We start from the raw sequence: 21463 nt of genomic DNA, 5'->3' as shown, positions 1-21463 counted from the left end.
TTGGGAACGCCACGTGTTCACACGATCAGCCAATAAAAATTATAATAGAGAATGACGTCAAGTCCCGGAAGTTCATTACATTTAATAGAATAGAATAGAATATACCTTATTAATCCCTTCGGGAAGGTTTAAGTCAATTGAGACTAACAATTTATATTATTTATATTAACGATTTATATTGCATTGAAATAAATACCACCCAAAAGATGCGTTAAAGATTTATTTACACTGCAAGAAACTGCCAATCATAAACCAGGTCTGTGAGGATCTGGAACCTGTCTGTCTGAACGCACTCAGAACAGGTTTGGTGGGTTACATTTACAATCCCATCATAGACACAGATGCATTTACAGACTTGCTCTACAGCTCTACTGTATGTACAAGTGACAGCCATTTTTGCTGAAAATACTTTAGCCACACAAATAAACAAAATGTATAAAATATTCTTACAATTGTTTTTCAGTAGCTGCAAAATAAAAGGCAACTAAAACAACCAGCATTTCGGGGCTAAAATAGCCTAATCATATTTGAATCCTGGTGAGAACCTGCACCAAAGACATTGTGTACAGTGTACAGTGTGTTTTTAATGCTGTAGAGCTCTTGAGTTTTACACAATACATTCTACATACATCGTTGTACAGCTATTACATCACCAATTTCTCATACAGTTGCAGTGAGCTTCCCCTTCATGCCATCTTTTAAATAAATCACACATATCACAAAACTTACATCCTTTTCCCTAAATTTAAAGACCTGTCACTCTATACATGAACTACTGCATTTCATAGTTTAAAGTGGCTGATATAGAATTACACCATGGGAGAAGAACCAGCAGATGTGCTTGTGCTGTAACACTTGTAGACCAGCAATATTTCTGTTGTGTTTTTAGTAGGACAACCTCTGACTCAATATAAAAGGACTAGTTTGGAGATTACTTCTTTAAAAACAAAAGCACACTTTACACATTGACGGCCATGAATTAAGGTCTCATAACAGTAATAATGATAATAAAAGATGTTTACATTAAACACAAAATATTTTCTGGTCAAATCTAAATAGTAGTTAAATAGTAGTTTAAAATATTCTCAGCTGGAAATGGGGCCTAAACAATCCAAGAGAAGAAACACATCAACCTTTAAGACATTAAAAACAAGTCCAATTTAGACGGTTAATGACTCAAGGTGCAAAATAATAATAATAATAATTATTATTAATGTAGTGTTTTTTTTTAATTATTTTAAATATGGTGGTTCAATGAGGCCTAAACAAAAAGTGGACATAAAGTGGTTACTCTGTTAAAACTGGAGTGTTAACCGCATGGTTCCGAACAGACAAAGCAACATAAAAGAAACACTGTCGAGGTCATGTTTGTATTGATCATGTGCCGTCCACGTAGATGTCATGGACACTGCTTAACTGGGTTTAATCTGCTTTAGGTTGTTCTTCCCCAGATGTGTGCTCAGACACAGTCCAAGGCTTGGGCAGTTTAGCTTTGATGCCTGAGCTGTCTGAGCACAAGCTCTCATCACCCTGACATGAAGCCCCATTTGTTGTACAAGAAGACGGCACAGCTGGCTGCTGTTTTTCTCCTTCAGAGGAAGCTTCACTTGTTTCTGTTGAATTCTTTTCTTGATCACCTTCAAGTGACATCGGCTCTGAGTCTGCGGTGTCAGTTACACTTCCAGATGTGATACATTCAGTTTGTTGCAAGTCCTGTGGTCCCTCAGTGGGTTCTGACATCAGGAGACAGACTTTTGATTTTGCTGGCTGTGGCAGCGGACGTCTGAATGAAAGAAAGATAGCAACAAAAAAACACATTAACATGATAGATAGATGGATGGATGGATGGATGGATGGATGGATGGATAGATAGAGTGTAACCAAAACATCCTAATGATGTCAGACAATGTGTTTTTTTGCTCTGCATCTTGTGTGAGCTGAGTGCATTATGGAAACATCTCTCTGTCCCCTGAAACAGTTAGAAAAGATAATCTACAGAAAGTCAAATCTGAATAACTAGCACTAAAATAACGTCTGTTCCAGAGTTACAACCTGTACGCTGACAAGTTTCCTGGCAAATCAGGTGTTTAAATATTTTCTGTCTGAAATTGTGCGAAGGGAGGCTCAGATATTTTAATATCTTTTTAAAGATATTTACCACAGAGTTGCAACATGGGAATCTATAGGGTCAAGAGCAGGGGTGGGCAATTATTTTTTTGCGAGGGCAACATAGACTTCCATTAGAAAAGCAAAGGGCCATATTTATTTCATAAATAATAATATGAATTGAATTGGAGATCACTGGCACAGTATCTACCTTTGTAAATATGCTCTTGTTTCATCACTGTAAGCAGTGTTTCCCACAGACCAGTTAGCAATGTGTGGTGGAATCTCGGTGACATACCGGTTGCCAAGTTTGTCATTGGCTTTTATAAAGGTTAAATATACACCTGTATGCTTAGCTGTGACAGTTTTAAAGCTACAAGAATTTTGAATCGAGTTGTTAGTCAAATCTTAATTCCCTCAGTTAGTTCTGAGTGATAAGATGAATAAATACATGCTTACTTGAACCCTGCCTGGACCTTCCCCCACCTCAACTCCATACATTACAGGCCAGTAGAATGAGTTTGCTCATACAGACCTGTCCTTTTTCATGTTTCCTGGATGACTCACCAAATTGAAATTAAAGTTCTTACTTTAATTTGTGCCTAGTTTAGTTCTAATCTTTAGATTGTGTCATTTAAGGAATGAATTACAAAAACATCTGAACACCTGAATTTATTTCACCATATGAACTCAACACTGACCTCATATGTCAGCCTGTTCTTGTTTTGTAAAATGACATTTTCTGGTAAAATAAACGTTAAAATAAATAATGTGATATAACCACATAAATACATTAATATATAAATACTATAATCAGATATATGGAACTACTAAAGGCACAACAAGGCAACTAACTGATTAATAAAACAGCTTTTGGTGTTATTATTCATATGTGACTATGGGCATATAACGTATAGTTTATCTCAACGGTAACCAAACAACGTTTCACCTTAAATCACCTAATGGTTTGCTGCGTTACCAGCTCTGTCTGTGCTGAGTTAGGGTGCGCGATGTTCCATTATCAATAACGTTGGCCGTCTTCTCTGTGAACATATCCGCCGGTCCGGGTTTTCCTTCAACAGTCTATAGGCGTCAGACATGGTGCATTGAAAGGAGGAGCGGGCGGATCAGCTGCTCTCGGTGTGAGCGCATGCATGTGCGCTTATGTGTGAACGCGGACGGGAGGGAGAGAGAGAGTTGCGCAGAGTTGAATGAATGGAAAGATAGCTATATTATAAAATCACATTGGCGAAAAAAAAACACAGAATCAATTTGTGGCGGAGGGTGTTGATGATGTGAACTGGTCTGTGTGTTTAGTGCTCACTCCTCTGTCCTCTGTGTGTGTGTCCAGGTCTACTTTGAGTGTGTGCTGGTTGTATGTTGAAAAACACTCCCGCACAGAGCAGAGCAGCACAGATGATGTAAAGATATTTTTACAGAAGAAAAACGATCAAATCCCAAAGTTCTGAAAGTTGGACAAGATCTGTGCTTTTTAAGAGCAGATGGTGGTGTCGGCTGCAGCACCGCAGTAACATCTGAATGCACCGTGGAGTTTCTTCACGCTTTATCGTACATTTCAGAATAGTCACGCAGCATTTTTAAAGTGTACACAGCACGACCGTGTCTCTCCAAAGAGTAGATGGGATGAAGCAGTACTGCAGCTTAGAAGAGACAGCTTAGAAGAGGTTGGAAAGAGGTTATCGGTAACGCCGTGCTCAACAGCTGACTTTTGCTGCCTTCTTTTTTTTTCTTTCTTTCTTCTTTTTTTTCTTCTATTGTGTGCACGGTCCGCGGGCCGCATTGAAGACGCAAGCGGGCCGGATGTGGCCCGCGGGCCGCACTTTGTCCAAGTCCGGTCAAGAGTGTGTTTTGCACTTTTGCACTTTTTTTTTTCTACTAAACCCTTCTGTTACAAGTTTTTCAGCTTTTACATAAGATCATTGTGTACACACAATGGTGCCCGTTTAAGAGTGTAGAACATTTTTGGCCCTAACTGTATTTTATACAGCAGATGAAGACAAAGTTGTGTGTTGTGGCTAAATACTGATTCTACTCACACTTTATCTTTGGCTTTGTTATCTGCTGGATAGACAAAAAAAACAAACAACCTTGTCAAGAAGCGGTAATGACTGACACATGACACATGTCATACTAAAGGAAAAGAGCACACACCTTTCTCCTGAATGACTTTGCATACGTGATTTGGTCGATCAGTTAAATGTTTGCTCATCAGATCACCACCACCTGAAGCATCCACAAGGAGGTCGCAGTTTAGACACACCAGCGTTAATCTGAAGAAAAAAAGAACACGTTCACTTTCAGCTCTGAGATTATGGATGCACTGTGACTAATGAAATGCACTTACTTTAATGCAGGTGATTGTTTCTTGTGATCCCTTTTCATAAACCTGTTTTTGGTTATGGTGCTATGAAACCTAAAAAAAAGTACTAAGATGTTTATCACAAGATCTAGCCATCACGCAAACACTGGATGTAAAGGTGCACATCAGGTTCTGTTGCTCACCTTATCATGTGATTCCCAATGGAGACTTTACAACTTGTCCGATATTTGCATGCACCGCAATTAGAAACCATCGGGAAATGAGAAAAGAAGTGGTCCACTTGCGAGTTGCACTCGATGCATGTGTACTGCCCTTCACTGGCACTGAAAGTAAACAAAACGCAATAAAACAAATCATACAAACTCATGATGTGCAAACATTAGAAATTAATAATCTGCACAATGTCCCTTCCTTAACACATTGGCTTTATTGCAGCAGATCCCTATAGAGTGGTTTGCAGCATTATTATTTTACTAAACTACTCTGAATGACATCTGCTTAAAAAAAGTGACTAAAGGCAGTGTATTGTGTGCGATTACTGCGACCAATTAATGCAATTAATGCAATATTACATGGTGTGGTCTGCTGGAACAGCAGCATCACTGAGATGGAGAGGAAGAAGCTGGACAGAGTCATCAGGAAGTCCAGCTCTGTACTGGGCTGCTCTCTGGACTGGTGCAGGAGGTGGGTGACAGGAGGGTCCTGGCAAAACTGACATCCATGCTGGACAATGAGTCCCACCCCCTGCAGGACACCCTGTCAGCACTGCAGAGCAGCTTCAGTGGCAGACTGCTCCACCCTCGGTGTGTGAAGGAGAGCTACAGAAGGTCTTTCCTTTCTGCTGCTGTCAGACTGTATAATAAACACTTCTGATAGGTGCAATACTCACTCTCCACAGTGTACAATAAATTATTTATTTAGTTTTTGATGCACTATGTACAGTTTTCTTATAAACCACTTCTACCTCCACTCACCTGTGCAATAACTGTTATTATGTAAACTGTTTTTTGATTCTATTCTATATTTTATTGGTCTATTTTATAATGTATATATCTTTTCTTAACTTATCCCTTGCTGTCTGTATGTCGTTGCAAAAATGCAATTTCCCCATTGTGGGACTAATAAAGGTTTCTTAATCTTAATCTTAATCATTAATTTCTTTAAAGGGAAAAAAAAAACCCGCTATACGCCATATTATTTTTAGCCTGCCTAATGAACAGTGTCCAGAAAATTAATTGAAAACACAATTAGCTACTTTGTGTACTGCTAAGCTTTAATAACATTCATTAATTTGCTGCTACCCTGTCATAAATACCCAGGAGTCGGACTCCATGTTGGTGAGGATTCTGAGCCAGAGACGCTACTTAATATCTACTGCAGTGTAAAACATAAATGAAAAGTTATTTAAAAAAATCTTAACATTTTTACTTTTATAAATTCGAAAGGCACAATCTTTAAAACATGTTCTTCTGCATGTGTGCAATAATAACAATGGCTTTTCTTCTTCAAATTCTGACACCAACATGACCTACAATAAAAGTTGACCACGGACAATTCTTGGGCTGATGCAGCCCAAGAATTGTCCATTACCATTATGTGAGGCAGATGAAAGTTCAGACTGTGTTAATCACCTGAGGTTCCTCAGAGACAGATTGTGCTTGCTAGTGACTGCATCCTGTCTCTTGAACTTGGCTTTTCCTTCTCCAGAGACATTTGCTTTAGACTTGGATGAACCAGCTGGAGGTGAAGACTGGCTGACAATGAATGGTGTTTCTGAGGAGGTATCATGGGTAACTGGCAATGCCGATGTCTTTCCAGCGAGGGAGGCTCGGATGGTCACCTGAATGACAACATAAGACACATTCGCACTGAGGTGATCTAAGGACACATGCCAAAAAAGATGCGGACATGATACTGCATGAGTGGGTCGGACCTTTGTACCCGGAGCAAGGCCCTCCAAAGCTTTTGGTTTCTTGAAAGTCTTGTGGACCTGTGCCCTGTGCTCTATTTTCTCCTTATAGGTCAGGAAGTTCAGCCTGCATTTTCCACAGCGATAAATCCCCTTTTTCTGAAATAGAAAGCATTGTGGAAACACAAAAAAGTGATTAATGAGTGGTGCAGCTTGAGGCTAATGGCTGGATGTTTCACTGAAAGAGTATAACCAGTTGGAAACAAACTACTTTGCTGCTCTATTAATAGAGCAGCAATTAATTTTGTTTGGTTCCAACTCCAACCAAATTTATTGCTGCTTTAAGGCAGGTGAAGAAAAGCAGCTTTTATTGTCAGCCTTTTATGTATTACAGTAGGCTGCTCAGCAGACAACCGTATCAATCCACATTTGAAACAAACATTCAAAGCAAAGTTTCATCTCATAAATCTTAAGAATTTACAGAATTGGTAACCAGTTCAAATGGTGTCTGTGTTTATGCCCAGTTATAATTGAATGTACCGGTACTATTCTCACAAGTTTGTGCATCGTACCTGATGTTTCATGTAGTGTGACATGTATATATGACTTGTTCTGATGACTTTCAGGCAGAACGGGCAGAGCAGGTCTTTTGTGTTTTCATGTACGCTTCGGAAATGTGTCTCCAAGTCTGAGAAGAAAGAGGACCTGTAGTTGCACACCTGTGGAATCAATAACATGTTAGAGATGTGTTAGAGATCGCTTCCTCTTAAAATCAGACCATAACTAGTCATAACTCTGTGAGACCTGTGACGCACCTGGCAGACATAAGGCATTTCCCCAGGTTTGTGGTTCCCCTTCATGTGCTCCAGGAGGACTTGCTCCGACTCAAATGCCAGCTCACATATCTTACAATTGGCTAAAAAGAGTAATGAGGGAATTACTTATTGCTACAGTGTGAAACCAAACTGTCAGACTGAGCTATGTGGATCATATATGTCGTACTTGAGGAATCAATGGGACTGTGAGCGCTCTCGATGTGGCACTGCAGCTGGAATGGAGTCATGTACTGTCGGTAGCAGTGATGGCAAGTCGTGTGGCTCTCCCAGCTTTCACTGTTTTGCTTTTCCAGCTCCAGGTGGTGTTTCATATGGTTCATGAATCTGTAAGAAACAAAAGCAAAGAGTAAATAAATGTCACATAACCACAACTCAGACCCACTAACTCTGGTAAGTGGTAAAGTATTTAATTTCTTTATTTTAAACTATCTCTAGTATTAATTTAAACCTATCACAAACTTATTTAAGTTTATACAACTGCAAATAATAAAAAAGTAGCCCTAATCATTGTATTGTATAAAAACGAATTAACAATCCACGGGTTTTATTGCATAACATTACCAACTATGGCAAATTGTTTGCCATAACAATATTTTAAATAAACATAAAATACCGGTATATACATTTTCAATACTGATGTCCTGTGTGTGTGTGTGTAGTGGTTATGGTTCGGGTCCCAAAGGGTTTTAAGATAAATGAAGTATTCTCTTTGCACCTCACTTTCTAAGCGTGTATAATGGTTGTTATAATATCAGCAATTACACAAAGATTTTTGTTTTGGCTAATGATGAAGTGTGCCACGGCAGCAGCCAGCACCTCCACAGCTACCTGCCACCACTGCCCTGCTCAGACACAGCCCATTTTTCAGCCTGTACATTCTGCTACCTCAGCTCCCCTAATAGAAATTTTTATGTGGATGAACTATGACCCTGACTGAGAGAGCGCGGTTGCAGTACAAATGTGTTTCCCCATTAAAAGCAGCTTACAGAGGGGTTTTTTGCAACGTTCTGAAGTGAAGTTATTTAATCAAAGGAGCAGTTCTTACGCCACCTAAACTAGCAGTCATTTCTCATCCTCAGGCCCATGAGGGAAAACGATGGGATACTGTCATCCATCTGAGGAAAGCTGCAGTTAGAGCAGAGGAAGACATCCACACACTTTGGACATATATCTGAGAGTGCTTAAAGTCTAAGTCTGCTTTATGAGAACATACAATGACTCCATTCAAACTCTTTTTGGATGAAAACAATTACCTGAAAATAAACCATAACCTTCCGGTTGAATATGAGCCCTTTTTTTATAGACACAATGAGATGGATCTTTCAGTGTGCCACTCAGAAACATCAAGATGGACTCAGATGGCCAGAAACAGCCATAACTCTATATTATGTTAACTTATTAATGATAGGTTTTCTCCATAACTGCTCTATGTGAGAACAACACTTGACATCATAGGGAGTTTTTATTCTGTACCATAAATGTAATTCCTAACAAACAACTCACCACTAAGAGGCACACAAGCTCTCTCTCTCGTCTCACACACACACACACTCACACCCTCCCAGGTACACGCACACACTCACTGCCCAGTTTCTTAAAGAAGACATGCCACTTTTTTTATAACATCAGTCACAGAATATATGCAATAAATCTACTTAGGTTTTGTCTAGTGTACAGTAATGGATGGGGAAAAGCAACCCCTTAATCCTGCAATGCCAGCTTATAGGTAAATGATATGTCAGTGTAGCATACACATCTTAACCTTTAGAAATCTATTACTATTGAATCACATGTACATTATAAACAAACCATACACAACCAACACATGACATAACCCTGTCTACACATATGCAGAATACAAGCATTTTTAAGTATGCATGTTGACCTTTCATTCACACTCAGATGTAGTTTTAAGTAAGATTAAAGAAAGAGTGAGGTCAGTCAGAAGCCCTGATTTAAACTAAGACTGTGCTTTAACGCCTCTAAAGACACCTCACTGTCACTCTAGACTTTAAAAGTGTCTGACTGTTGGTCTGAACTTTAAGCACAGAACAATGTGGACAGACACAAAGGAACAAACGACGATGAATAAAAACAAAACAATATATTACTACAGATGATCATACCTGATGTTGTTCTTTAGAAGTTTTAAGCAGCTTTGACATTTGAAAGTGGTGTAAGTCTTCTTTATATTCTTCTTGTCTGCATCTCCCTCAAAGCTTCCGTAATAAAATTCTGAGACCAGCATGATGCGTTTGGGTGAACTCGTGTTCAGGGCTGATGAAGCTGCCTTTCCCACAGCATGACAGATCTGAAATACACACGTTTTACTTAAATTGTTAAACCACTCCCTATTCTTTTTTGGTTGATCTACCACATTCTTATGTTAGTTTCACAGGCTGACGGTTACTCACCATCATGTGATATTTCAGCGCCTCCTCTGAAAGAATTTCAACTTGGCAGTTGGGACACCTTTTCTTAAAGATGCCATTTTCCACACCCAGAATTGTTTTTCCTGGTCCTGCAGGAAACAATTTGTGTTGCAAAACATTAAAATTGAACACAAGCTAATATTAAGCTTCATCCTTTAATAAAAAGTACAAACAAATAGATAAATACCTATGTCAAGCTTTATTCTTTTGGCCAGGTTGCCCACTTCCTGTGTGGACAGTTTGACTAAGTTCTGATCTGTAAGAAAACAGACGAGCAAACAAAAACACATTAATTAACATTTTAAATACCAGTTCTTTAACTGTAGTGTAAGGCTACAAAACAGTTACCTCTGTTGATGCTATTGTCCTTTACAGCCACAGAGAATGTCTGAAGGGTCTGCGTGCTGGACCTGTTGGTTTGCAACTGACTGGACTGTGCTGTGTACACAGCAGGGCTCTGCACATTTGACAAAGTCACAACATTGTTGGTAATCTGTTGCACCTGAGGCCTGTGGACGACACCTGGTATCACTGCGCCTGAAGTAACCTGCTGCAGAAGGTGTTGCTGACCAGCTGAAAGACAGGAGATGTAAACTTGGGCATCAGCAACTAAAAAGATTCACTTCTCAGAAGAACAATGTGCTCAGATTTACCTGGTACAATTGTAAACGATGTCCCAGGAGGATACTGACTTCCAAGAGAGGCAATAAACTCACTGCTGTTTGCAAGTTGTGAAGATGTGACAATAAAGCCCTGAAGGAAAGAAACAAATGGATTTGTTCTTACTGAAAAAAAATAAATATCAACAGCAAACATATATGCACAACCACAAATACCTGGTTATTGACAATAACAGGCTGTGGAGTCACTGTTGTCAGAGTGGGTGCCACAGTATTCACTGTATTCACCGTGTTCACTGTATTTCCTGTTACTCTCAGTGGCAGCATAATAGGTGAGGAGCCAACAGCAGGCACAGGAGCATTAGCAGGGCGCTTTATTTCTTGCTTCTCTGCACTGTTCCTCTGAGGAGGTGGAGGGTTAGGCTTACCATCTTTTTGGTTGTTGGCTGTAAGAAAAAAAAAATCAAAATATTGTTTTTTTGTGTAGTGACTGTAACTTCTAACAGATATTATATGCATCAAAATAGAGGGCCGTGAAACAAAATGAGAAGTTTAAAAATGTGTCTGACATACAGAGCACTCCGACAAAGATGGGCTCATCATCATCATCATCTATCAAGTGAACTTCAGGAACTTGTTTCTGCCATGGCTCCAGCTCCTCCTCAACACATTCCATAAAGAGTTCAGACATCGCGGACCTGCAACAGAGACAGACTTTTTAGGCCCTACAACACCCAAATACATACTATCACAAAATCATATTAGTTACTTATGTGTTGCCTTGTATCTGCTCCATAGGATATATTGGACATTTTTCTGCTTATTTCTAGACAAAAATTTCAGTACACCACACTGCCAGGCAAGATTGTCAGGTTATATTAGTGGTGAAAAATAAAAAAAGTCCAACTATTAGCCAAAAATAAATTCATTTTACTCAAGGTTTAAATTTGGAATACAACACAAATAAGCAAAAGGACAATATATGTAAACAGATTTAAGTAAACATGTGACCGAGGAGGGAATATGTGTCATGGTTATAAAGGAATAACTGAAAGCCTATTATTTGAACAAAGCTGTTCAATTGCCTTTCAAGATGGCGACAGCATTGATTGTTGCTGCAGCTGTCAAATCTCTGCTCAGATAAATATACAATTCCTGACGTCATCAATTCTATTTGTGACACTAAAAATACCGTTAAATCAAAAATGTTTTTTATGAGTCATGGAATACATCTGCGGATCATTTTTGTTGAATGACATGAGAAAGTAAATATAATGTTTGTTTTATTTCAAAGCTAGGTAAGCTCGACGCGTTAACTGTCTCATTAATAATAAAGTCAGATATAAAAATAACAAATACCAAACTATATTAATTGATAATATTAATATTGTAACTCAATTGAACATTGTGAACGGTAACTAGATAATCTACCACTAACGTTAGCTTATGTTAGCCTAACAACCTATGCAACGCTGTTTGCTATTAGCTTGTCGAGCATTTTCCACATAAAGAAGCTAATGCTAACAATCGTGGTTTCCAATCCTGCTCTGTAAGTGCAACTATATGCAACCATATACATATTCGTAATTAACCAGAATACACATAACTATCTTTCAATCCTAACATATATTACGCTGCAAGAGTTACAGATCACCGATCAGAGATCCATAACATTAGCCAGTTAGCATGCTCCTATTCTCTGGGAGGTAGACAAAGACTGCGCGCAGGAGTCCAGTATACAGCATTCGCGTTCTAGCCTACCTGTCTCTCACACTCAGCCTCTGTGATTAAAGGCAGAGCTGAGTCTATCTTTCAGCACAGTCCTTGTTTTAAGGACGATGTAATTCAGATTGTGCGGGTGTACATCAAACGGTGGTGGTGGGGAGTGAAACCTAACGACGGCCCAGGGCAGCGGAAACGCTCCGGCTGCCCGGACCAATCGGAGGACGGGAAACATTTGCCTGAACACTTCCTCTTTTTATTTGTAGTACTTCCGGTCTCTCTGGTGGGCTTTATTGATAACATATTTTATGTCCCATTTCCATTTTAAGGCGGACTGCACTAGTTCTTTTTTTTATAAAATAAAATCCATAAACACATGAGAATTGTGTTTTGCCATAATCACTCATGTGTAGCAGATTGAAGTCCAGAGCTTTACTGTGCTGCTGCTGACAACACTCTGGCTGTAGTGGTGATGATGCTGGCATAACATTTTTTGAAGTTTATATGGGATTTATGGGGGTTTAGTACAAACACAGCCCATGTGATGACAGCAGACACACAAACAAATGAGAACACTTAGAAATTAGTTTTACTTTAATAATTTCTTATACTGAACATGACACTGCACACATATTAAATGTGCTTGTGGTCCCAGGTGTCGGTGTCAAATCGCATCATCACGTCACATCACACCCCCCCTGCTCTGCCCTCTGGTCTTGTCCCTGCTAATAGCGGCAACAACAGGCCAAGTAATCATGGCTGTGCCTGCATTAAGTCGTCCCGAGTGTCAGGGAGGAGTTAAACTACAAGCTACAAAGGCTGCTCATTTTACACACATATGACACAAAGGTAACAAATGAAGAAGAGCTGATGAAAATCCTGTTTGAGACAGGAAGCGTTTTTACATCTGCTCATCACAGCAACACACTGACATGTCAGAGTCACACTGTATCTACACACAGAGAGACTAATGAACAGATCCTCCTGTCAGCAAAGTAAATGTCCTCACAAACATCAAGTTTTAGCAGCTGAAAATAGTTCTTACCTCTCTGCAGTCTGACGCTGGACTGAGCTTTGGGACTCTCTGCAGCTGTGTGTGTCTGTGTGACACACTCACACAACAGAAGACCAACATTCTAATTCTGCTGCTGTTATTTTCACTCATTCAAAGATCAATATTATCCAAAAACTGATCAATATTTAGCCCTGGGTCTGTTTAAATGTGCAGAAGTGGGTTTAATGAACTACCAACTGCTAAGCAGGTTAGTGAAGAGTATTTTAAAACAGTTAATAACTGTCTACTGCCGCACATAAATCAGAAAAATCAAGATTGTCCCCTCTTGGCCCCAGACAGAAAGTCTTGCACATGCTCCGTGGTGGTTAAAAGATTTTGCATTTCCCAGAAGTGTCAGGTCTAAGATGAAAGGTGTGAATATGTAGCTACATGCTGACACCGTTTCACTTTTTAGCAGGTTGTAGCACTAATTTGAACACTGGTTTAACACCACACACACAAGTGAGGCAATGTGTGAAACAAAGCTGTTACTGCAGTGTCTAAAGCTGCACCACAAAAATGTCATGATTTTCTCACAGGCTTTATTGATAAAGTTCAACTGTCCATTTATTGATTAATTAATTTATTTGATCATTTTACGTGTCTAACTTACCCTAGTGGCACATTTTATTACAGAACATCTAAAATATACAAATAATACACTTTGTAGCTGTGTAACCTGTTAACAACTGATTCTGACTTCATATATTTAACTTAAAAAAATACAATTACATTAAGAGTATGTTTAATCTGCTCACTTGAACTTGAGGAATGTCTGATGGAGCTTGGGGAATCTGAGTTTGTCCAACAGGTGGCAGTCTGGATTTAATAATATGTGACAAAAGAGCCTGCCATGCATCCATTTTTTGTTTCCCTCTCAAGACATTGTGGTTTTAATTCTGTAGGTCAGTAGGCCCTATTACAGTATGAAGTAAGTATATAAGTAAGTTGTAGTTTAAGTCTTTTTTTTAAGTATGTGACAAGATTTATGTAGAAACGTTTTAATTGTTAACAATGGCGTCACTGCAAACACTATTTATGTGCATTATGGAGGATGCAAAGATGAATTACCATTAACTAATTCAGACTGTTGATGTATAAATATAATGTCTGATTCTCCTCTCATATTCTAACTAAGAAAAGGGGACAAAGGGGACTGAAGTGCTTCACACTTTAGTTTAAAAGCTATGTTCTAATCACATTAAGTGTAACTGAGAGAAAGCCATGGCCAGGTTCTAATTTGGAGGACGACGTTTGTCTGTCCCACTTTCACACTGCAACAAAAAACAGTGCATTTTGTACAATCTGATAATAGGCTTTTCTCCCATTTCTGTTTGTATATGAATCAGTGAATACAGTGCCAAACGTGTTGGTGGTTCTTCTGGGAATAAGTTTACTGAAGCACATGTAACAAGCCTCATTCAATAAAACATCTGGATGGGATGGGAGTGGCAACCCCTGCTGGACCAGCCCACTGATTTCTCATAAGATTCATTTAGGTTTGATGGTGTGGTCTATCATTGATTTACATAATCAACTGAAACTATGCACCAAATGTGCACATTATGTTACTGGATATGCACCAAAACAGAACAAAACAACTTGTTTGTGGTGCTGACAGAAGACAGAAACAGGGTCAAATGTACAAGATCTTCCACACCCTTCTGTGAACATTCAGTTTCAATCTGTTCCCTTTTGATACTGCTCTAGTTTCAGTCTGCTCTTTCACTTCATCCATCTGAACACCCACACCTAAAATCGTCTCTCACACCCATTAAACTAAATTAAAGAAAGAAAATGTGTCTTCATTCAGTTTCTTGTTGTCATGCATAAAGATCAGTTTATTTTTAGGTGTATTTTCACTTGTTTGTTTTTCAGGCTTTCTAGGAAGTGTCTGCATGTGTGATTCAGTGTAGTGTTTTAGTGAATTTAAGGTTCTTATAATTTTGAACCAAGTTGAATGTAATAACAGCACACACACAGTCAATATGAATGGAACTTCAGCGCCGCGCGGAGGGAAAAGTAGTTCCAACACAGCTCTGTTGTACAGTGATTTAACAGAGCATATAACAGAGTATTACAGTTATACTATACACTGACAGTGCAGGGAGTTGGCGCCTTACATTTGCATAATTTGAAAAAATGACAATGATATAATCATATTAATGAAAGATGAGTCAAATGTGTCATTCAAACTTAAGACGAGGCAACAGGCGGTGAAGGTTCACGTTTATTTTACAGTGTTTTATATTTAATCCATGTAAACTGACAATGCCTATATGTTGCGCCTTCAACCTTTACATTTATACATCCATGTTAATGTTTTTATTTAGTTTGTAAATTCTTTATGTAAAACTTTCTCCAATAAAATGTTTATGTTTTAATCAGATGTGTATCCGTGTTTTCACCTGCAGACGGTCACTTTCTTCACATGGAGTTTTTTAATAGCTGTTGATATTAGCTGTGTGTATCCTGTTATTGGCCATGATTACATAATCACCGTTTTAAAGTTCACTGAAACGGAGCTGCAGCGTGCAGCGGCTTCTTTTTAAATGCCCGCCGGACTTCTGCCAGCTGCTAGTGGACTTCCGGTCTGAACTTTCAGAATAAAAGTAGACGACTTCAGAAAACAGTCATAACAGTAAGTGTGGCTCAACCACAGACACGTATACGCTGTACAGTCTGTATTTTTGAGCTATGACAGTCATTACACAAATACTGTCCCCAAACTCACAGAGCAATGTCCAGATTTGAGCTCTGCATACTCCACGTGCTTCACTAAAACCAACCTGTCCAAGAGCAGTTAGGGCGAGATCTGTGTCAGCTCTCTCAGCCCCTTCTTCTTTTTCAGAGCTCTCCAGCGAGGAAAAGCTTCACCAAGAGTAATCCGTGTTTGTCCTCGCCGGTGATCGCTTTCTCGTTTTGACTGTAATCCTTCCTTTGACCGCCGAACCTGTTTTTATGCGTATTGTCGGAGTCTCTTTTTGCGTGCCGTTTCAGCTGCTACAGCTGACTCTTTATGTTTGGTAGCTTACATCAACTAGATCAGTTCATTGATATGGACACACCACCGCGGGCATGTCGCCACAGACGCAATGATTTAAACGCTGCAACAAGTACACAGAATACACCGGAGTCTTCTTCTTCTGCGTTTGATTATTTTCCTGGGAACAACATCCACTGAATATTGCAGAAACATAAAGATTACATATTATGCAAAAAGGTTGCGTTTTTTCTGTATGAGTACTAAAGGATCTGCCTGTCTAGGATGTATAAGTTTGTTTATTGATCTGCTTCGCGGTTAGAAAACCCGCTTGTAGGGGCATTACCGCCACCTACCGGGCTGGAATATGGGACAGCAGGTAGACATGCAGAAAGATTTATCACTTATCAGAAAAGTGTGACTTTTTTTTCAGCGTGGCTTGGATAAAAGCAATATTCAAATGAAAAGTCCACTCATGTTTTACAAGCTATACAAAAGCAACAGAGAAATACAAATAGGCCTACATAACACATACATAATAATACATAATACATAATGTATATGTGCTGCAGCAGATATACCCACACACATTTTTGCTCTTCTTCATATGAGTGATGTTACAAGTGGAGTTAGGAAAGAGAAGATGAGTAATTATGTAAAAACCAGAACACATAATGCACCATTATTTCTCTAAAAGTCTATGCAGCTTTTGTTATGGTTTTACCCCTGCAGCTGTTGGCAAAGCAGCCTGGTGTATGAGTTCATGTGAATGTATGCTGTCAACATAAAAAATAAACAAAGATGCTTTATAACCATCTCACATGGTTTGAGTAAACATTTATAAACAATGAGAAAACATTGCCTGTTGTTTTAATAAACAGTCATGTTTGTATGTCCTGCTGCAGTCCAATAAAATCCCTCCATGGTTCTGTCACTGATAATAAGGTGGAGATAAAGCCCCCGTGCATCAGTGTGACCCAGGACAGAGCGTGCTGACTCCCGCAGCATCTCCCGCTGTGTGGGACCGTCATGTCACTGTGCGCGGCGGAGGGATACAATAACCAATGTCATCGTGGTGCTGAGGCTTTTGCAAAGCAAAAATGTCTGCCTAAGGGAAACTCGTAACTGATATATATAGAGGATATTTTCACACCTATTGCTGTTTAAACCCATATCTTGCTGTTTTGAGGGCTGTTCTCAGAAAACGACTCTACACCAGATCACCCTAGTCGGGATTTCAATCGGAAAAAAGGTAAAAAATCAGTGGGAGTTTGCTAAAAGCTTTCGGACCTGTGAAAGAAGTTGGGAGTTGAGAAAGACCATCATTACGTTTTGTGTTCTGGAGCTGGGAATTTACATTGTAGTTTTAAGTATTTGTTTGTCTATGTTACCTGTGTTGAAGCTGTACGTAGTTTATGTTTCAGTCATTAGAGCGGCTTTGTCTTCTCTGTATCACTGTCTACATGCACTAAAACCGCTGCAGCCGCCTGCAGCTCGCTAGCTATTTTCTATCCATATGAGCCAGTAACTGCAGCTAGCGCTAAGCAGCTAGCTGAGTGACGTTAGGCACCCCAGCTATCAGCAAACGTTACGCTCGAAACATCTGCCTCTCAAATCAGTGACATTAACATGGTCAGGGATCAAAGAGTCACATAAATGTTCCGGCGTGCAGTGTTAATACGGACAAACGTTGTTAGTGCACTAATGTGATGCTGCAGGTCCTGGCTTTAACAAGCTGAGCCGCTCCATTCAGAGCGCTTATCTCTCCCCATCAGCGCATTCAAAGAAATAAATAAAGCTGGACGCTTTTGTACAATTTGAGCTATTAGAATTGGTCACAGCCGCCTGTGTTTCTGTATGGTGCAATGCCAGAGCCAACTTTACTTCACAGCCATGGTCCTTTATTCTGCATCCATAACAAATACCTCCCGTGGCAGTCATTTCCTGTGGCACTAGTCTGTGCTGTTAAATAAAGCAGCACGGTGTGACCTGATGGACTGTGTTTTCTCCAGGTTTCTAGATCGCCAAGATGAATACTCAGCAGCGGATTGCCGCTCTTGGAACAGACAAGGAATTAAGTGATCTGCTGGATTTCAGTGCGGTATGATTGCCGTTTTCTGTTTTTACGTCTTGGTGTCATGCAGCCCTGAGAGCTGTGAAGTGTGAGCATCTAACAGGCAAAATGTCATTATTAGTTTTGAATAATGTGATTATAGAAGCTGTTACTGAATTTTTAAGAAGTCATGATCAACATAATTGCAGTTAATTATGTGCATACTTGCTGTAACACAGTTGTCTTTGCTCTTAATTGTTCATATTTTTCCTTTCAGATGTTCTCTCCACCTGTAAGCGGAGGGAAAAATAGGCCTACCACACTTGGAAGCAGTCAGTTCAGTGCTCCAGGTAAGATGTGATCATTCAAACCATCCACTGCCCGAATCATGCACATAAAACAACAGTTGTTATACTGACTTATGCCGTTTATTTACATGGTGTTCAGGCATATTTATAAATGAAAGTTAAATGCAAAGGCATCTCATGTCTTAGACTTGCATTTAATTCCCACAACTGTAACGCTTATGTGTGCTTCCACATCTGGTGCTTGAAACATGAGCTCTCCACCTGGAATTGTAGTGCAGTGCTGTTGTAAATATGTAGAACAAAGCCCAGCTTGGGCCATAGACATGTGTACTCGCTTTATTGATCCATTTGCCAACCTAGAATAACAGTGTCAATATTAGTCCTGTAATTATCAGGTGCACAATGAGGAATAAATCGACTATATTAAGTATAGATAGTGTCAGAACTTCGGTGGTGCATAATTGGAAGGTCAGAATTGGAGCTTCTTGTGAGAGGAGTTTAGTGGTGTTGTGAGACAGACTCCTAAGTTATTCTGCACTGGATTTCTTTTCTGTTTGGAAGTACATACTTGTCCACACATTACTAGTCTTCTTTTAAATATAAGCGTCCTCATTGTTAAAGAGGTTTGTGGATGGTTGGGTTGTAATAACAAGAGTTCACATTCCCTGTTGGAGAGCTTCCTATATAGCTATAAATGCAACAGGACATTAATCCAAAGCACATCTATTGTCTGATGTGCCACTAGAGAAAGTCAACAATCAAGCATTATCTTTTCTGAAAGCATGTCTTGTGTGCATCCACAAAGCCTCGTTGTAGTCAGTTATCCGTGAAACGAAAGACACACATTGAGTAGAAATGACAAAGAAATAAGAACAGAGCTGTCACACATGAACTGTGGAGCTGACTTTTATAATACCTAATAATTCAAGTGAAAGGGATCGCGTGTGTGTGTGTGTGTGTGTGTGTACTCTCCAGTAAAACAAATGACAAAGAAACTCCAGTCAGTAGTGGGTTTTTAAGTAAAGTCACACCTTCCTGCTCCCTGGTTCCCATGAAGATTATCAGCTGAGCTTTAGAATCACACTAGAGTTGTTTTGTTGAGTACATCATCAACACTAATGCTTTCTGAAACAATGTCAGTATAAAGTGTCTGAAGAAGGTAGGATTAATTGCACTTGTTTGCCTCAGAATACACAGGTGTCCCTAGAAGGTGTATATGGTCTAAATGTGCAGACTCAAACACACTGATGTTACACAGTGAAACACTTGACTCCCAACTTTCACCGTTTACTGTAAACTGAGTGCGTATCCTAGAATGAGTGCTACATGTGTGAGCTCAGAGCAGCATCATTATGATTTAATCCAGTAACATGAGGATGTTGTTTGAACGTCCAGGCTGGGTCGTGCACTCGGTGACTTCCAAAATAGACCAGTGTCAGCATGGTGCTTTTTTGTTTGGAACAGAAAAGAATTGTGTGTTACAACCAAAGCTCATTGTCAGTGCTGTGTGTTGTCCTGTGTCCAACTTTGTCATTTAAAAACATAAAGTATAAATCTGATGAGCTTTAGAACAGACATGACATTATCTTGTATGTAAAACAATGCTTAGCCCAAATTAGTTAATGGTTTTTATGTACACATTTTATTCATCATTTTATTTCCCCATAATGTTTTTGCACTATTATGTTACCATTAAAATACATATTTTGTGTTTGTTTGTTTTGCTTATTGTTTGAATAAAAGCTTTAATTGTGTTCATTATTTTTCAAATGTCAGCTATCAAACCTGAATACAAAACTTGTAAGCCCCCCTACATCTCAATGATAAATAATAAATGGCAGAATCAGGTAATTTTGTGTGTGTATGCATTTATTCTGGTGGATACATTTTTAAAATAGCAGTTAGGTTTGTGATTTGCAGTGCTATTTAAACTCAAATGTCTAATCGTAATTTAAGTTGGATACAATTATAATGTATGAAGAATAATAGACATGTCAACAATGAATTAGAATGGCATTTCGTTAAAAAAACTCTAACATTTAATGTGGAAAGGCTAAAGTGAATTCTAATTCCAGGAGACTAAATTTAGTTTGGATCTGCATGCACACATTTTGATTTAAATTTTCACCTACTGAAGGTCTATAGTGGATAAATCACTCTTCTCTTCAGCCTACAGTCAGTGCTCATGCCTCTCTGATCCTCAAGGTAGGGGAAGAAGCACCTACGTAAATGATTGTGAACTTAAGGCAAGTGAGTGCAGACACAAGTGTGGAAATTGCAGGGAATGAGAGTTTGGATTATTGCATCTCAGCTGGGCATAGCCAGATAATTGAAGCAGAGTGAGACAGGCAAGACACTTCAAAAGTGTGTCATAGAAAGATGGATCGGGGAAAGAAAATATAAGTGGCTCTAACGGAGATTCATCATTTCTTCCCTCCAGCTGTGTTGATGATGCAAATCTGATGAGGCCATTGACTCTTTGGTGTAGTGGGGCAGTGGATGGTAGCTGTGAAATGAGTAATTTTCATCTAGTGGTATGTAGTGGTGCATATATTGGATGTGACCTGCAGCTGCTGTTGGTCAGTGTGTCAGTCAGTTTAATTCCAAAATTAACAAAGGGCACTGCCGTCTTACATTGAATTTTGTACATTATTTGACAACTATGCAGATTGTTGTCAACATATACTGTACAATTAATTTTAAAAAGGAATAGTCTTACCTGATAGTTCCCTTTTCCACTTTAGTGTAAAACCACAGCGTATACTACAGTAGACATTGTAAATTGTATAATGTGAGGATATTTTTTCTCAGTAGTTTGGTATTCTTGTAAAAAAAACATGTCTTCAGTGGAGAAGCAAAAGTGTAAAATAGTACCTGACTGCACACTATGAACACCTATTTGGCGTTCACCTCTAGTCTTTCCATTAATGTGAATCATGTTTGTTTCTAGACTTTCTACCAAAGATGGAATTAACCAAGTCTGGCCTCATGTCGCTGTGAAAAATGTTTTGTTCCAGTTTTTGTTTCACATTCAGTATTTGTAAACACGGCACAGTTGTTGGTTTTACTGTTAGCACTGCTGTTCTGTTTATGTATACA

General features: G+C 39.1%; 2 protein-coding genes across 7 annotated transcripts in view; one reads left to right on the top strand and one right to left on the bottom strand.

Moving 5' to 3' along the window:
• Window positions 1-211: 211 nt before the first annotated feature.
• Window positions 212-12160, bottom strand: znf280d (zinc finger protein 280D). 2 transcript variants are annotated; one of them, XM_028402565.1, is made up of 18 exons: window positions 12006-12160; window positions 10818-10942; window positions 10461-10690; window positions 10278-10377; window positions 9973-10197; window positions 9812-9880; window positions 9607-9713; window positions 9319-9503; window positions 7359-7516; window positions 7172-7272; window positions 6929-7075; window positions 6381-6515; window positions 6079-6287; window positions 4630-4770; window positions 4472-4540; window positions 4279-4397; window positions 4164-4188; window positions 212-1783 (listed from the first exon to the last, which is right to left on the bottom strand). In XM_028402565.1, the coding sequence occupies exons 2-18, from the start codon at window positions 10933-10935 to the stop codon at window positions 1423-1425; spliced, it is 2499 nt and encodes an 832-aa protein (XP_028258366.1). In that variant the 5' UTR covers window positions 10936-10942; window positions 12006-12160; the 3' UTR covers window positions 212-1422. The 2 variants fall into 2 exon arrangements, with proteins under 2 accessions (XP_028258366.1, XP_028258368.1); XM_028402567.1 differs by having other exon boundaries at window positions 4164-4185.
• Window positions 12161-17111: 4951 nt separating this feature from the next.
• Window positions 17112-21463, top strand: part of tcf12 (transcription factor 12) — a 57988-nt gene continuing 53636 nt past the window's right edge. For all 5 annotated transcript variants that reach the window (XM_028401613.1, XM_028401612.1, XM_028401610.1 and 2 more), the window contains exons 1-3: window positions 17112-17255; window positions 18016-18104; window positions 18334-18406. In XM_028401613.1, the coding sequence (XP_028257414.1) occupies window positions 18033-18104; window positions 18334-18406 (145 nt within the window). In that variant the 5' untranslated portion in view covers window positions 17112-17255; window positions 18016-18032. The remainder of the gene's footprint in view (window positions 17256-18015; window positions 18105-18333; window positions 18407-21463) is intronic.

Source organism: Parambassis ranga, chromosome 3 (genome assembly GCF_900634625.1).
Source record: "Parambassis ranga chromosome 3, fParRan2.1, whole genome shotgun sequence".
Classification (NCBI taxonomy): domain Eukaryota; kingdom Metazoa; phylum Chordata; class Actinopteri; family Ambassidae; genus Parambassis; species Parambassis ranga.
This window is presented reverse-complemented; position numbering and strand designations above follow the sequence as displayed.

What these genes read in the sequence shown, in the direction of transcription:
- znf280d (XM_028402565.1), bottom strand. Translation starts at nt 10,935, where the DNA reads ATGTCTGAACTCTTTATGGAATGTGTTGAGGAGGAGCTGGAGCCATGG. An exon ending in CTTCTAAAGAACAACATCAG is followed by an intron (nt 7,517 to 9,318) that starts GTATGATCATCT and finishes TGTTTCTTACAG; the next exon opens with ATTCATGAACCATATGAAAC. An exon ending in AAACAATCACCTGCATTAAA is followed by an intron (nt 4,398 to 4,471) that starts GTAAGTGCATTT and finishes TTTTTTCTTCAG; the next exon opens with ATTAACGCTGGTGTGTCTAA.